The 16,865-nt window shown below is 41.4% G+C and overlaps 2 protein-coding genes across 7 annotated transcripts in view; one reads left to right on the forward strand and one right to left on the reverse strand.

The window, feature by feature from the left end:
• Nucleotides 1-13,776, reverse strand: part of FIRRM (FIGNL1 interacting regulator of recombination and mitosis) — a 30,583-nt gene extending 16,807 nt beyond the window's left edge. For 3 of the 4 annotated variants that reach the window (XM_071435792.1, XM_071435790.1, XM_071435793.1), the window contains exons 1-17: nucleotides 13,593-13,776; nucleotides 13,002-13,041; nucleotides 12,104-12,192; nucleotides 10,647-10,751; nucleotides 9,964-10,101; nucleotides 7,602-7,764; nucleotides 7,202-7,286; nucleotides 6,568-6,706; nucleotides 6,027-6,107; nucleotides 5,611-5,675; nucleotides 3,930-4,078; nucleotides 3,276-3,384; nucleotides 2,580-2,766; nucleotides 2,124-2,206; nucleotides 1,687-1,738; nucleotides 1,022-1,111; nucleotides 116-301 (exon numbers count right to left, since the gene is read on the reverse strand). In XM_071435792.1, the coding sequence (XP_071291893.1) occupies nucleotides 116-301; nucleotides 1,022-1,111; nucleotides 1,687-1,738; nucleotides 2,124-2,206; nucleotides 2,580-2,766; nucleotides 3,276-3,384; nucleotides 3,930-4,078; nucleotides 5,611-5,675; nucleotides 6,027-6,107; nucleotides 6,568-6,706; nucleotides 7,202-7,286; nucleotides 7,602-7,764; nucleotides 9,964-10,101; nucleotides 10,647-10,751; nucleotides 12,104-12,192; nucleotides 13,002-13,041; nucleotides 13,593-13,691 (1,860 nt within the window). In that variant the 5' untranslated portion in view covers nucleotides 13,692-13,776. Of the gene's footprint in view, nucleotides 1-115; nucleotides 302-1,017; nucleotides 1,112-1,686; nucleotides 1,739-2,123; nucleotides 2,207-2,579; nucleotides 2,767-3,275; nucleotides 3,385-3,929; nucleotides 4,079-5,610; nucleotides 5,676-6,026; nucleotides 6,108-6,567; nucleotides 6,707-7,201; nucleotides 7,287-7,601; nucleotides 7,765-9,963; nucleotides 10,102-10,646; nucleotides 10,752-12,103; nucleotides 12,193-13,001; nucleotides 13,042-13,592 lie in introns of all 4 variants that reach the window. The other variant, XM_071435791.1, reaches the window with a different exon arrangement.
• Nucleotides 13,762-15,489, forward strand: METTL18 (methyltransferase 18, RPL3 N3(tau)-histidine). Of its 3 annotated transcripts, none has more exons than XM_071435799.1 (2): nucleotides 13,762-13,830; nucleotides 14,289-15,489. In XM_071435799.1, exon 2 carries the CDS (start codon nucleotides 14,414-14,416, stop codon nucleotides 15,458-15,460), a length of 1,047 nt encoding a protein of 348 aa, XP_071291900.1. In that variant the 5' UTR covers nucleotides 13,762-13,830; nucleotides 14,289-14,413; the 3' UTR covers nucleotides 15,461-15,489. The 3 variants fall into 3 exon arrangements, with proteins under 3 accessions (XP_071291900.1, XP_071291901.1, XP_071291899.1); XM_071435800.1 differs by having other exon boundaries at nucleotides 13,802-14,004; nucleotides 14,286-15,489; XM_071435798.1 differs by having other exon boundaries at nucleotides 13,802-14,004.
• Nucleotides 15,490-16,865: the final 1,376 nt, after the last annotated feature.

Here is a 16,865-nt window from a genome sequence, read left to right on the forward strand (position 1 = left end):
AACATTAAAATGAGAGTTCTTGCTTATGCACATAAGCATAAAAAAAAGCTGTGCAACAGAACCCTTTGAAAAACTGGAGTGCATTCATTTTCCAGAGAGAAGCAGATCTCCTTACCACAGGAGGGAGCCCTCCCAAGGCTCGGCTGCTGCTCAGCCACTGGCGGCACCGCCCGAGCCCTGCCGAGCACAGCTGAGACGCCACTTGTGCCCTGAGGTCAGGGCTCAGGGCTCCGAGGGACACGTGCTGCCACACGGCCAAGTTCTCCACCTCTTCAGGAGGAAATTCATGAGCAAATTCTACCTGGAAACAAAAGGCAATAGAAACTAAACAGACCAGAAAACAATTTGGTAGCTCAGAAGATGAGAAACCAAACCAAAATGATGAAACCGAAAAGATGAGAAAACAAAAAAGCTGATTTGCTTCAGATTAATTATGCTAAACAATTTGTGTAAAGGATTTCCATATATAAATCCATCCATAAAAAATCCATCTTTTTATTTGAAAAACATTTAGAAACTGCCACCTCCCTTGTCACATACAGGATATTAGAATGATTAAGGAACTGATTCTTTCAGCTGCTTGAAGCAAAGGTCCCAGTGAGTAGAAGAGAGGGCTTCAGCCCCTCCAGGGTACACAGAGAGGCACTGACAGGACAGGACAGGACAGGACACTCCTCTTGACACCTGATGTCATGAGGTGTCACAGATGCAATGACAGGACACAGTTTCAGCCAGTCTAGGGAGATGTGCTGTTTTCATACTTTGTCAAAAAAAAAGACTTCATTGCTACCCAGCAAGACTCTTAGAAAGGTCAATGTGCTTTTCTTGTTTTAAAGAACTCATCTGCACAAGGTGGGACCCACAATAAGTAATAACTTAGTGACTTAATGATTTAGACTAAGTAATAACAAGTACAATAACAAGTGCAGCAAGTGAGCACTCGACATCTTGTCACTTCTCCAGAACTGAAAGGGAATATTTGAACACAGGGCACTGATTCAAATCTCTTCTACTGACTTGCCTGGTGCTCTGGAGCCATCAGGAACAGCATTCTCCTCAGCAGCACACCCAGGGCAGGGACCTGGCAGCAGTCACTGGGCCAAGCCTTTACCTGCATTGGGGTAAAAGAGAAATGCACCTCTTTACACTGAGGGAAAAATCACCACTGAGCAAACAAATTCTGTACAGGACATTCTGAGAGCTGCTGTGTGGGATCACAGCAGTTACACTGGAAATAAAATAAGCAGGGCATATTGGTTTGTATTTTCACTGTACTGTTTCTGCTAATTACTAAGCCAATTTGAAGAATTCAAATCTCCATTTGAGTCTTTGATGGTAGTACTCAGATTAAAGCTGGTGTCAAACTGCAAACATCACTGTGTCACTATAGGACATGAAACAACACGAGCACACACACTGCTGCTCTCAAGGTGTAAAAAGGGAAGTTTATTTTCTGACTCCAACATTTATAGTTTTCCAAAAGTGACAGTGGATTGGAGGGTGACAGTGCCACCTCTCCAATGGCACTGGACAAACCAAGTCTATCAAATTTCTCCTCCTCCATAAAAGAATGCAAATCAGTAAGTTATTTACAGAAAGTGTGTGAGAAAGTTCCTTACAAGAATGTAAACATCAGAAGGGTTAGAAAATCTTAAAAAATCAAAGTAACATCACTGTGGTTCTTACCAAGTGGGCAATCACATTAACGTGGTGAGCACACAGCTCAGCTGTTCCATATCTGAAACAGGAGAGACAGCAGCTTGTGAATCTCTACTTCCTATTCTTGTAGAGACTAAGTATCATAAATCTGGTCTGAGAAATTGCCATTTCCTATGACATATTTAAATTTGATTTGCAGAGACACAATTTACTTGAGACAACCACTTCAAAAATCAGTTATTAAAGAGAGAAGCTATGTTCCTCTTGCTTGCAAGATCATAAAAATGGTCAAACCATTGCTACTCCTAATTTTCAAAATATGTTCTGTATCTGAAAATAGTCCAAGTCTGGGACAATTCTGTCTTACAAAAATCTCTCTCAAGCAAACTGCAAATTATGTACAACACCAACAGAATGAACTGGATCTGTGGAAAACCTGCTTGACTGTACTGGGAGCATCTTACCGGGCAAGGAAGCACCAGGAGTCCATTGCCAGCAGAGATGTGATCATGCTGGAACCCAGCACAGCTTCCAGCAGGGCATGTTCCTGGGGAGAAACAGGAACATGAACACAGCCTGAATACCACAGAAAAGAAAGCACTGAAAACTTTATAACAACTTTATAAGAAAACTTTATAACAACCTGACCTTCCCTACTCTGAAAGAGAATAAAAATTGGCAAGACCACTGAGGTCCTCAAGAATTTTCTTTTCCCCTTTCCCAAAAGTGACATTTGCTGTGTAACTGAACTCCAGGCATGCAACTGTGCCACAGCTGATTTTTACAAAACCATCTCTGAGATGGTTCTCTCTGAGCATCTTTTCAGAGCCACACCATTAGAAAGAACCCATTCTTTTTAAGCAGCACCTATGCATCACAACAGCTTGATAAGCAAACAGATAAGCAAAACCCAGTCTTACCAGCTGAGGGAAGTGTGATGGGAGTGTGGAAGCAATGAAGGAGCACAGGTGGACACAGACATAGTGATAGAGGGTGATGGGAACTGCTGGCTGTCCTGTACTGAGCACCTGTGGCAAACACACAGGGAGAGAAAGCTCCCCACAGCACTGCTGGAAACTGAGGAAGAGAGCTGACAACAAGGAGAGGCTGCAAGGGGGAAAGGAAAAAAAGAAAACCAAAAAAGAGAACAGTTTAGTTACAGACATGTAAGTCCCAAATCCTGCAAGCAACGTTGGTATTTCAAAATCTTTGTCTTCAGCCAGAAAAGATAGCAATAACTTCAGTGCTTTTACACCAGATTTATGTTGCTGTCTGCCTTCCTCTTTTACCAATTCAGGTGACTATTAGAGGGTTCAGGCATAAAAGTCTGAGACTTTACCTTAGTGAAGTATCAACAAATTACATTCAGAGCCTTATTCCTACCCTACAAGTACATTAACTACCACTCCTTCCTGAAAAAACAAAGACATCTCTGTCTCTGTATCCTTCACTCCTGAGGCAATGAACATCAGATCCTGTTAGTCTTGGCATAAGGATGCAAATCCATAGTGACAATTTCCCAAGTTCAGTTGCAAAGGAAGCTCCAGCAGCTGAGCCCCTTTGTTTGCCTGTTTGACTGCTGTGCTGAAGAACCACAACAAAAACCTTTTTTGTACCTTTTTCCTGTGTTCCAGAGAGTTTGCACTTCTTCTGGCTGAGAGGACAGCTTGTCCATTATGGTAAGCAGGAGGAGACACTGGGGCAGCTGCTGCTCAGGAGGGAGACCTGTAGAAATTTGGGTTTCAAGTGTGAAGAAAGTTGCCTAGATATATTTATTGTGTGTGTAAACTGGCTTTTAAGCAAGTGTAGAGGCAAATTGATGAGCTATTTCAGAATGGTGAGATGTTGGTCAGGGCAGAAATCAAGGAGAAGAGCTTGTTGAAACAAAAGGCTGATATTTTCCCAGGCATGCTACTTTTCACAGAAAATATTTACTTCATGAAAAAAAAGCTGTCTTCCCCTCCTAAGAGAAGAGCAGAAAAAATTCCATCTTATTTTGAAAGTTTGTGGCAAATGTGGATTGAAATGATGCAAAAGAGCAAAATGGACAGGATTTCTGTTAATCAGATTAACAGTGCAATTGCTATGAGTACTTTGGAAAAGATGAATCCAGCAACAACATAAAGTAGCTGTTATAAAATCCACCCAAATTAGCAGGCAATCAGCTCTATCACAGCACTTACAGAAGAACCAGAGACAAGCAAGTGAGTACAGAATATTATGGTCCAGAAAGTCAAAATGTCAATGCTGGCATTGTACTTTCAACCCACCTAAATTTTCACTTAACACTCGTTCCATGAAAGGACTGAAGGGAAGGAGCTGGGTGATGAGAGGGTCCAGAGCCACAAGAAAAACCTGGGATATTTCATCTTGATGAACTTCCAAGATCTCTGGAGCATAAAGACTGGGAGGAAATTTGCTGAGGCAGGAAAAAAAAAAAAGTTAAATATTCTCAGTAGCATTTTTAGCAATACCACTTTTCTCCAAAAGAACTACAAAAAGGCAAATTCATTATCTCCTTGTTCCTGTGAAATAAAAGACAGAAAAGGATCCCCATTTTAGAGCATCTGTTATAGCCCAAGAGTTACAACTCTGCATCCAGCCTTTAAAATAAGCATCACAATGCAATATTTTACTAAACATTTAAAGAAAACCTTACAAGCTCACAGCAAATGTGTGTAAAATACATAACAACTCTCAGAAGAAACATTTCAGATCACAAAGAGTCAAGTGAAAGGGAAAAGCCAAGAAAACACCTTTATACATGATTTTACAGCCATAAATATCACAGCACTAACTTATGACCCTAAAAAGGTATCAGAGCTTCTCTGAAGAGGGAAAAAAACACTTGAGCAATAAAAGAAAAAAAGAACCAATATGAGAATAAAGCAAGAGATCATGAAATAACCTTATATTCTTGCAGCTTATAAAGTGAACTGTAAAAATGCTACTTTCCTCTCAAAAATCCTGCTCATTATTCCCTGAGTGAATAAAAGTTTACAACTTTCCACTTGGGAAAAACCTACAAGGGGAGTAAACTTAGAAGAAGAAACTCATAAAGAAATATCCCCCCAGTCTTGCAGTGGAACATGCAGTGAACTCAGATATCTCACCACAGAGCCTGTTTGAATTCCAACAAAGGACAGAAATCAGCCCTCTTAGAAGAAGAAACTCATAAAAAACTAGAAGAAGAAACTTAGAAGAAGAAACTCATAAAGAAATATCCCCCCAGTCTTGCAGTGGAACATGCAGTGAACTCAGATATCTCACCACAGAGCCTGGTTTGAATTCCAACAAAGGGCAGAAATCAGCCCTCTGATTTCACAGAATAAATAATTATTAGTATAAAGTCTGGGTTCTCTTATGCTTCCCCACCACTGCCAGCAACCAAACTTTCTGAAAGGAAAGTGATAAAACACTTGTAGACATTTATAAGTGTAGCATTACAAGAGCATCTGCTTCCAGGAGAGCCAGAGTCCTTCTGTAAGATTCCACAAAATTATTAACACAACAGTAAAGTTATGAAAAAATTCAGGACACTGTTTCTGATCCCCTCTTTCTCCAGGACAAATTTTTACAAACTTTGTCTTAAAGTAGAAATAATCTGTCAAAAGGCACTGCTGACACCTGCATTTAGTTGTAGAGGCTTTTTTCTGCATCTCCTACACATAATTTGTTAATAAATCTTGCATAAATAGTTGAAACAAAGTTAATGGTTTGTCATTATGGGACATGCACAGCATTGATCAAGAATGGGGTTTAAGGAAACTATAAAACACTTAACCACCAAATTTATTAAAAATATTTTAGCTTTCTGTACATGAAAAAAGATGGCAACAACTCTGGAATGAGAAGTGCATTTTTACATCTCAAAATATTTGTAATTTAAGAACGTAATTTTGAAATGTTATTAAGACACTATCAATAATCAATTATTTGTACTTCACATACCTGTATATCTGAAGAAAGAGCTGATGTAACTGAGAACAGGAATCAGAGAGGCAGGCACGAAATTCCTGCAAAAGCCATCAATTTTGAGTGATACTTTTAAAATAAAAGTATCCATGATGAATTACATGAATTACTGCACATCTCCTACCACCTCCTCAGTGCCACTGCATGAAACAACCTCTTCCAGTTTATTTTTCTGGGAAATCCCAACAGTAATCCTGCACAGGCTTGAGAGTATTTACAGGTGGAAGAACTAAAGCAGGTTATGCATGGATGTTAATGATACTGCCCATATGAGATAGCTGTCAATCATTAAGATATTATACAGTACAAAATGATGCCATCTGCAGAGCAGAGGCTTAAATTTAATACTAACATAAAACTGAAGTATTCAAATATTGAAATATTACACCTACCTTGGTGTAGTGTACAAGGGAGTTAGCAAAGAACCTGCACAGTTTCAGTGTCTTCTGGAACAGCCTGAAGTCAGTGCCCTCCTGTCCAAAAGAAGCAGTTCTAGAAGTTAATTAATATATTAATATAGAGGAACTAGTAGAGAGTAAAATAGGAAGTTAGATTGCTAACAGTGTTCAAAACCTATTTCACATTTGATTCTCCACAGACTCTAAAGCTAAGGGGGAGAAACTTTAAAAATATTTTGTATGTATGCTTTAGCATTTTCAGAGCAATATTAAGGATTTGTCCAACCTTGGGATATTGTCAGTTTAGGAAATAAAAAAAAATTCTCACATAGTATGGTGAAAACTTAGTGTTTCACTAAAACATCCTCAATCTACACAAAGCTGTGGGCCTCATTTTCACGTGGTTCCAAAGGAATTCTGTCATGAAATAAAGAAAACCCAAAAAAACCACACCAAATGACTCCAAGCAATAATACAGCACAAAGAATTTCTCCTCCTCAAGTTCACTGGCAGCTCTGGGAGCTTTTTAACTCACCTGTATTTCTGACACCTTCATTTGCTCAGCCAGCTGCAAACAGGAGTCAAAAGAAAGAAGAATGTCCTTGCAGAGGCCACTGAGGATGTCACTGTGCTTCAGGTGGCACTGCAGCAGGGAGTGATGCTTCAGGCTTTGCCTGAAAGACAGGAATATAACCAGGTATTTAATTGTCAGAAGTGATCATGCAATGAGCTCTTACAAATCCAAATAACCAATTCTTCTGTTTAGCCTTTTATACAGCAGCAATTGGTGCAATATCCATGAACACTGAAAGCAGGTCCCAGGGCAGAGGCAGGATGGGAGTTTGAGACAGCCAACTCAAGGCAAAACCATCTACAGAACTGCAGCTCAGACCTCTTCATGTCATCACTCAGACAACAGTGTTGCAAATTTTCTTCTGTATTGCAGTACAGAAAGTCAAGTTTCTATTATTTTTCATACTAATTCCTACCCACTTTCACTGGCAGTGCTTTAATATTACCTCCTAGCTAAATTTCTAAATTTCCTTAATAAATAGCTACATTGAATTCTCTCATTTGAATTTTATGAGGAACTCTGAGCACAAAGCAAAGGAGACATTCATTATTTAAAACTACACACCACAATAAACCCAAAGAGTTTAGCTACATACTTGATTATGAACTTCCATGTATTGGCATGAAGAGCATGGTCCAAATTGGAAATGACAGAGCAGATCTCCAGCACAGTGTGGATTACTAAGAAAATAACAGCAACAGAGATAAATCAGATTTATGAGTTCACAGCAATCCCAAAAGAATACTGAGAGAATACCACCATGTTGACATGAATTAGGAAAATGGCTCAGTGTTTAGGTGCTGCCCCTGTCCTACAAATCTACACAACTTCAGGAGAAAAATGGAAATATTTCATGTTCAAAATGCTGCTTTCTGAAAAGCTGGTCAGGACAGCAGGAACTGTGCACACTCAGAAACCTGTTTTAAAATTTCAAACATACTCTCCAAGGAAAAAAAGACTGAGCAAGACTAAAAAAGTATCAAATCCATGTATACCTGACACCATATATGTGATGTCATCTTCAGTGGAAGCAGAGTCTATGGAAATCAGATCAACCAGTTCCATCAGCTGTTTCTGAAGGGAGTAAGTTTCCTTGAACATGGATTGTAGGAGGTCAGAAATTAGGTGCAGGTGCCCACAGTACACTGATTCACTGTCCTGAAATGGGGAGGAAGAGGTTTGTAAAACAGCTCAGGACTCACAGCTGGATTTTTCACACACAGAAAACACCAAGAGCTTTGCCATACATTTCTCTGGAGAAAAAGAACAAGGCACAGATGTACCTGCTTTAACTCAATACACAGCCCCTGAGCACTCAATATAAAATATGTTCACCTGCAGCTCATGGTAAACTTATGAGGTCTGGCTGGATCTTGTGAGTTTAGGGGGCTCAGGATCAGGCCTATTCATATTTTTGAACCAAACAAACAGGACAATGGCAGCAGCAAAGGATGTAGCATGCCAAAGACTTCCCAAGACTTTCATATTAGAATTACTAGATGAAAATATGGCACCTGAGTTTGAATCCTGCCATGGAAAACTGAGGTAAATATTTCCACAAGAAAGAAGTATTAAAAATATGAAAATGAAAGGCAAGCAAAAGTTAGTGTGTCCTAATCTTGTTTTATTTTCAATGCTTAGAGGGAATTACTGTTGCACCTGAAAATTCAGATCAGTCCATATCTGAAACTGATACACACTGCTCACTGTAACCAACATAAACCTACTAATCTCAGCTTTCAATCCACTCTGGAACTTGTCATTTGTAGCTCTGTAAGTACTGCAGCCATCAGCACTGCACAGATCCCTCAGAGCACTGTGCTCCTGAACAGAATGCTTAGTTAACACTGATGCAAAGGATGGAAATAGCCCAGTCTGAGCTTCTCACCAGCAGGTCAGATTTGCTGGGCAGACAGATGAAAAATCATCTTTGGACCTGTGCACTGAGTGCAGTCTGAAAATGACTTAACAACTAAAATGAAAAGAATAATACTTTAATGTGGTATTCACATTCTCTGAACAGAGAGAGACATAATTCTCTCTTCCAGGATTTTTCCTGGGGAAGGCAGTGAGAACCTCAGAGAAGAAGAGAAAACAATTCTTATCTCTATTCACTGTTCCTGTTGCTTTGCACATGTGGAATGTGTTATGGAGATTATTTACCCAAAGTGATTTGTTCATTGGACACTGGTGAAGGTTGTTTTGATTCCTTGGCCAATTGACTCAAAGCTGTGTCCTGATTGTCTCAGACAGTCAAGAAATTTTCTTTAGTATCTCTTTTAATACAGTATTCTTTAGTTTAGCATTAGTATAATATAGTATAGCTTAATAAAACAATTGTTCAACTTTCTGAATCATGGAGTCAGAGCACATTATTCCCCACACTGGGGTCACCTTACAACTATACTTCAACAACAAAATAAGATCATCTTCTAAAGTGTTTCCCTGTTGTATTGCACTAAATAGTTATTTAGTTGTTTGCACTGGGTGTTAGGTAATTTGCACTGTTCACATAACTTGTATCCTATCACCACATGGTCTTCCATGGACCCCCAGGTGTCAGTGTGGTGGTGTCTCCCTGCTTTACCCCTCCTGTTGCCCCTCCTCACTTGTATCCCATTGGCTCCTCCAGCCCCCTTTCCCAGCCCTTAAAACCCCCTAGAGGCAGCTGGCCTGGCCTCTTTTTTCCACGTGGGTCCTTTCCATCTGGTGGTTCTCCTGGGAATAAACTGAGGACATTTGTCCCCACGTGGAGAAGAGCCCTTCCAGTCTTTTGCCTTTGTCCATGTAAGATGGTGTGGGCTGGGCTCCATAGCTAGCTGCACCCAAACAGCCCACCCAGAGAGGGATTCTTGTATTTCCAAAAGCCCAGGAGCAGCAGGAGTCCTGTGCTCCCAGCAGAGCCCTACCTTGCAGTGTGTGAAGGTGCTCCATAGCTAGCTCGACCCAAACAGCCCACCCAGAGAGGGATTCTTGCATTTCCAAAAGCCCAGGAGCAGCAGGACTCCTGTGCTCCCAGCAGAGCCCTACCTTGCAGTGTGTGAAGGTGCTCCATAGCATTTCCCAAAAGCCCAGGAGCAGTAGGAGCCCTGTGCTCCCAGCAGAGCCCTACCTTGCAGTGTGTGAAGGTGCTCCATAGCATTTCCCAAAAGCCCAGGAGCAGCAGGAGTCCTGTGCTCCCAGCAGAGCCCTACCTTGCAGTGTGTGAAGGTGCTCCATAGCATTTCCAAAAGCCCAGGAGCAGCAGGAGCCCTGTGCTCCCAGCAGAGCCCTACCTTGCAGTGTGTGAAGGTGCTCCATAGCATTTCCCAAAAGCCCAGGAGCAGCAGGAGCCCTGTGCTCCCAGCAGAGCCCTACCTTGCAGTGTGTGAAGGTGCTCTTGAGCAGGCAGAGCACGGAGGAGGGCAGGGAGCGGATGCTGTGCAGGGACAGCTCCTGCACGGAGCACAGGGAGCGCACGCAGCCCGTCAGCGTCTCCAGCAGCTGCACCACCGTCTGAGACCAACACTGAACAACATCAGTCACTCCTGCAATGCCTCCAAAAGCATCTTTTCTTAGCTGAAATACACCTGTATTTTCACAGCACTTAAAGTTCACTGCTATTTGCATAAAGAAGTAGTTGGTTAAAGATGAATGAAGCTCCAGAGCTTTTCTGCACTACCATACCCTCCATAAAAACTCCTTATTTCTTTCACTATTGCTCTCAATTTACAAAAATGTTAAAATTCAGAATGAAGTGACATATGTATAAACAGGGGCCAGGTTCAATCTTTAAATATGGGGAGTCACATTCCATCTGCAGGAGGGACTTGGAGCAGAATTTGAGATGATTTTTTAAAATTATTATTAGCATCACATGCTAGATGTAATCAAATCATTCACAAAATGTTAACTGAGCTTCACCTACAGAGGAAGATTAAATCACATTTTACCCACCAAAAACATTCTAACACCTTTTTAGTAATTAGTAATTTAGCAGTTTAGGTAAAAGCAAAGAGTGATGCATGCATTATTTTGACAGCTTATGGGATGGGACTTGCCTGTAGCAGATTCCTTACAGTACTGCACAACTCTGTACTCTGGCTGGTCAGTCCTTTGGCCTTGCTGGATAATTCACACATCAAGTTATCAAAGAACTGCAGAGTCTGGCAGAGCACAACAAAACCGAAACATTTTACTTACAAAGGGACACATAATCATAAATAATAAAATTAACCAATTAATGACAAATAATAGCACCATTCTGTACCTGCTTGCTGCCTTGGCATGGAGGCACAGAGAGAATTCACAGCAGAAAACACTTTGTAGCATTTCAGTCATAAAGCAAGATATAACAAGAAGCAAAAACCATTTTTATGTATATATTATAGACAGAAGACATTTTAGCTGTTATTTTTTCTAAGATCTGCTGCTAAAACAGATCTTAGAAAAAATAACAGCTAATTAGCTAATTAGCTAATTAGCTGCAAATTCACAGCTAATTTGCTTGAAATATATTATTCAATCCTATATTACATATATTATTATTCATTCATAACATATTTCATATATATAATGTATAATGAATAATATTAAATATTATTTAATATTATATATTAAATATATTATTCTACTAAACATTTTCTACTTAGTTAAAGTCACATAATTTAAAAAATACTTTCATTTTGTCTCATAAAAAATATTTGTTGGTTGAAAATTATTATTAACATTTTGAATGCTTTTTTAAAAAAGCCTGTGACATACAGACAACATTTATTTCTACTTTAGCTGAGGTTTTTGGATGAGTGTTATTTTTGAGACTGCAAAGACAGTGAGGCACATGCAGGATAAACAGTGATCCTTTCTCAGGATATGCCTATTATGAGACAATTTTCCTGTAATCTCCAAAAACTTGTTACTTGAGATAAAATATGAGAAAGGAAAATCAAGTGCTTTTTACTGGCTTCTTAAAATGGACAAGCTGAGTCTTGAAACTTAAATCAGTAATTTGGCACCTCTTTACTTAAAATGCAAGCACTGATTTTAATACACCTATGGCACAAAATTCTCCATCATTTATTAAAAAAAGAAAACATGTGTGAGGTCAGTATGGTCTAAAAGATTATTCACTATATTAATTCACAAATTTCACAACATTCATTTGTGATATGGGAGTGTTGAGCTCTTCAGTTTAATTGTCCTGAGAAGCTCCCTCAATTAAAAATTCTCCACCTTGGTCATTTTACAAAAAGCCCAATCTTCTCAGAAAGAAATAAAATCCAAGTCTACTGCTGAATATAGAAAGCAGAACATTGTATATTTGATTTTCTCCCTACTGTAAAGAATTAGAGCAATCACAGACACAATTCAACACAACACTGTGAAAACTCTTAACAGGTAAATTTCAATTTTTGTATCCCATAGGTATTTTGCAACCCCAAAGAAGAATCACTGCAATCTAAGCAGGTTCTAACACTGGACTGACAGACAATTCCACAGTTAACTGAAGCTGTCCTACCTTAGGTAATACTTTTGAGAAAAAACTTTGTTCCACATCTTCAAGGCTGATGTGTGGCAAAAACATTTCAGTCAGGATCCTCAAAATACCTGCAAAGAAAAACATTTGCAATGTGTATTTCTCAGAAATATACAGCAACCTACCAGAGGAAATAAAGAACTCCAGAAAGCAAAAGCAAATCAGGTACTTGAAAATATTTACAATGTGTAATTCTCAAAAATATACAGCAACCTACCAGAGGAAATAAAGAACTGCAGAAAGCAAAATTGAGGTACTTGATTTTGAGAGAGGCAACAGAGCATTTGCCTTATCTGAAATGCATGAAAACACACATACATGATCTGAAAAAAATCAAGTAACTGTAATAGCTCCAACATGCACAAACCCATCAAAAATAGCAGCACACCTGACTAAACTTAGCTGAAGGCTGAGCAAAACTGCCAAGCCTACAAATCCAGAATTTGCCACATTCCAAACTGCAAACAGTAGCAAGTTTTATAATGCAACATAATATGCAATGTAACAGTTTTAGCAACACTCATAAACAGTTACAAATAAGCCTCATTTTCTTTAAACTATTAGTTTTGTCACCTGGAAGATAACAGCCCAAAAGAAAATAAAGCACCAGATAAAAAACACTCTTCTTTTGTGCATTTAAAGATCAGAAGTAGCAGAAAGGAAAAAAGCAGCCTTAGATGCAGAGTGTCTTATAGGGGCATTTATAAAGCTCATTCAATGTGCAGTTAGTGGAATATGCAAGGTCCAGCAGGTCCAGCTCCATTGCTGAAGACTCTGAAAAGTTGTAGCAAAAGTATTTTAAGCACTGCAATGATTTTCATTTTAATGCAATTGCAATACAGGGCTCTACAGGAAGAGGCACTTCTTAGCCATTACTTACGAATGTGCTCAGTCCAGTCCTCAGACTCTGCATACATTGAGTAAAAACGTTAAAGAAAATCAAACTCATTCTTCTACAAAGGGTATCTCTAAAGCACCTGCAGAACCACAGTGACTTCTATCACTGTCTCCCGGTCCTATGAAATTGGTGGGGATGCTCCACAACCAATGCAGGCTGATAGCCCGGAGTATCCACAGGCTCAACAAAGTTTTTCCAAACTGTATTAGAGAGTAAGTCTTGAGGGGTTGGTTTTTTGGGATTTTTTTCGGTGGTGTGTGGTTTGGGTTTGTTTAGGGGGTTGGGTTTCTTTTGTTTTTTGGGGGGTAGGTGAGAGATGTGTCGGGGATTATCTACAGTGCTAATTGAACCACACGCGATGTTCTGGACACTATAAATCTTTTATTCCAGGGAAAGGCTGTACCCATCTCCAGAGAAACTCCCGGCACCCGGCCCCTCACAAAGGTCCCACCGCTCTCCCTCACACACATTCGCTCGAACCGTGGAACTCCGAAGGATGCACACACACACACCCCCCCACCACCACTCGTGTGCCTTTCCCACAGCCACCCGGAGCCCTGCTGGCAAGGATATCAGGAGCCGGGGCAGCACGGCGGGCAGCTCCCGGCGGCACAGCTCCCAGTCCCAGCCGTCCAGCTCCCGCAGGAGCAGCTCGGGGTCCGCCTGGGACATGGCGGCGGCCGCGCTCCCCTCAGCGCGGGGCAGCGGCGGGAGCGGCGCCCGCGCTCCCACAAGGCCCCGCGCCCGAGGAAGCGGAAGCGGCTCCGTGTGGGAGCGGCGGGGCATGGCCCGGAGCGAGCGGCGGCCGCGGGTGGGTGCGGGCACGGCGCGGGGAAAGCGGGGTGGGAAACGCTCCCGGAGCCCCCAGCCCGGCCTGCGCGGCAGCACCGGCACCGCTCCGCGCCTTGCGTTTGCGCCCCTTGAAACGCGGAGTCTGAAACGCGAGTTTTAGCGGAGCTGGCAGCTGTCCTAATTGCCTTGCCTGGTATGTGAGATGGGGTCAGCTGTGACGCTGTGTTTTAATAAACATAAGTGGTTAGAGAGCCGTTTTTAAAATTCCAGAATAGTTAGGGTTGGAAGGAAGCTCTGGAGATCAGCCGGTCCAGCCCCCTCGCCAAGGCAGCGTCCCCGACGCGCCCCGGTGGATTTGGAATGTTTAGAGAGGGAGACTCCACGGCTTCCCGGGGGAGCCTGGTAATGAAAATCAGGATGCTACAACTAGTGCTGATATTAATGAGACATAAAACTATTAACTCTTATTTCCAGCAGCAGTTCACCTGGCTCTTGGCAAGACGTCTGATATTGCACCGGCGAAATACTCCGTCCTGCAACAATACCTAGATAAAAGCTTGGCTCTAAGAAATTAAGCTTTTAAAAAACTGTTATTCTTGAAAATGGATTTTCGATTTGATTTTGCTGTTGATGAAAATGAGAGCAGTGAGGCAGATGCTCACTTCTTACTGCTGTGCTCTCCAGAACACAAGCAGGAATCCAGGGAAAAGAGCAGGGAAACTGCTGATCTTGCACCAAAGTCCAGCCTGAAGCTGGCTAAGCACCAGGATGAGGCAGCTTTGAAGAAAAACCTCTGTGTGAAAGCTGCCAAGGAGCACAGCATTCCCCAAGATCTCAACAAAGTATTGGAAAATAAAGTCATGGAAACAGTATTGGGCCTGTCTCATGTAAAGCTGTCTGTAGTGGAAAGGACATGTTCAGGTGATGCTGACAGTGAAGGCATTGTGTCCAAAAGTGTTTCTTCTCACTCTGATCTCATCCCAGGAGTCTACGAAGGAGGGCTGAAAATCTGGGAATGCACCTTTGATCTCATGGACTACTTGTCTGAGGCTGAGATAGAATTTACCAACAAGACTGTACTGGATCTTGGCTGTGGGGCTGGATTGTTGGGAATTGTTGCTTTACGGGGTGAAGCTGCCAGAGTCCATTTTCAGGACTACAACAGCACAGTGATTGATGAAATAACCTTGCCTAACGTGGTGGCCAACTGTAGCAGTGAAGGCAGGAGGATGGGCAGGGGGAAGGACAGAAAAGCCAGCAAGCCTCCTTCCAAGAGGCCCAGGAAAGCAGAGGGCTCAGCTGATGTTCTCAGCAGATGCAGATTTTTTTCTGGGGACTGGTCTCAAGTCAGCCAGCTCCTGTCAAACAGCAACAAACCCTGCCTGAAGTATGATATAATTCTCACCTCTGAGACCATCTATAACCCTGACTACTACAGTGCTTTGCATGATACACTGGCTCAGCTCCTGGATAGAAATGGCCACGTGTATTTGGCAAGCAAAGTGCATTATTTTGGAGTTGGTGGTGGTGTCTATCTCTTTGAGAAATTCATTGAAGATAAAAACGTGTTTAAAACCAGTTTGGTTAAAACAATTGATCAGGGTCTGCAGAGATGCATTATGGAAATTGCCTTTAAAAATTCCTGTTAAAATTAAACTAATTATCTTCCAAAACATAACTGGAAAATGTTTTAAATCCTCATGTCTCTCTTTGCTTTTTCCTCTGTTATTCTGGTTTAACAAATTAAGGATGGTGGTTGTGGAAATGTTTGACAAATTCTAGTGTTTGACTAGAAGTGAGGGACTTTTCTGGTGTTGGCTTTGCATAGAGTTCTGTTTAAAGCAGCATCTGTTTATGATAATTAATATACACACAAAGATTAGGTAAGTCATTGTCTCCAGCCAGGCTTTCACATTCTCTGTCAGCTGCAGAACTGTACGGCACAGGAATGGCATACATGATGTATTGTGGCTGAATGAGGTAAATTTAGCACCCAAAATGAATGCAAGAGGCTTTTCTCAAGGGTTGGGCAGCCTGACTGCAGCCAGATTCAGGCAGGGACCACGCTCCTCTGAGCTCTGCTGCTTTGCCAGCAGAGGGAGATGTGATTGTATTTATCACTCATGGGGATCTCAGAAATCCATGTAATATTTCCATGTGTAGTGCACACATAACGTACTCAAGCCCTTTAAAGAGTGTAACAATATTAACCCCTGTGGTCTGTAAATTCTGTAAATTTCCACATTCAGATTCTGTCACAGGCTAAGAAAATTACAGCAAGGAATTAGAAAAAGCCATGCTGGTTTAGAAGCTGACTTGAAAGAATATTCTACCCAAGGTAAGTTCCTTCTACCAACCAACAAGCCTACAAATGAAATACTGGAGGATGATAGAACTGAGCTTTAGGAGATAATTGGGAAAGGAGATAAACTGTTCTACTACAGGAGTTTAATAGATTGCTGTACTGCTTTAATAAGTTTTTTCCAGAAATGAATTGCCCCTTTCTCTAAACTTGCTGGGGGTAAACTTGCTGAACATCCACACCTCTTCAGTCTTTTCACAGCAGTTTGGCAGGACAGAAAGCACTCAGAAAAACCTGAAATACAAGACAGTGCTGTTGCTGAAGAAATCACTGCAGACAAACCCCCAAAGAACTACACAACCTCGTCTTGAGCACTCACTGCCACTGGCAATTCAAAGAAAAAGAGGAAATCCACTGCATGTTTTGCCCTGGCCAAAAGCAGACAGAAAGCTCTTAGCTGCTGTCATCATGCACTGCTTTATCAGGTGCCCTTGCAGAAATACAAACTTGGAGACAGTGACCACTGCTGTAAACTGGATGCAAGGATCTTCAGGGTAGAGCAGAAGGCAATAGTCTGAGAGGATGGGAAGAAACTTAGTACAGCAGTGATCTACATCACTTTAATTATGCCATCAAGTTTCCATCACTGAAGGTGTCCAAAGTCAATCCTAAGTTTCCTATTTTGAACCTGCTGCTATTAAGACAGAGTTGTAAAGGATTTCCTGTACTTCACAGAAGAGCCTTCACTACTG

This window comes from Agelaius tricolor, unplaced genomic scaffold (assembly GCF_023055355.1).
Source record: "Agelaius tricolor isolate 1412-34295 unplaced genomic scaffold, bAgeTri1.0.p SCAF_11, whole genome shotgun sequence".
NCBI lineage: Eukaryota > Metazoa > Chordata > Aves > Passeriformes > Icteridae > Agelaius > Agelaius tricolor.

Excerpts from the sequence above, each read along its gene's own strand:
- METTL18 (XM_071435799.1), top strand. The coding sequence starts at position 14,414 with ATGGATTTTCGATTTGATTTTGCTGTTGATGAAAATGAGAGCAGTGAG.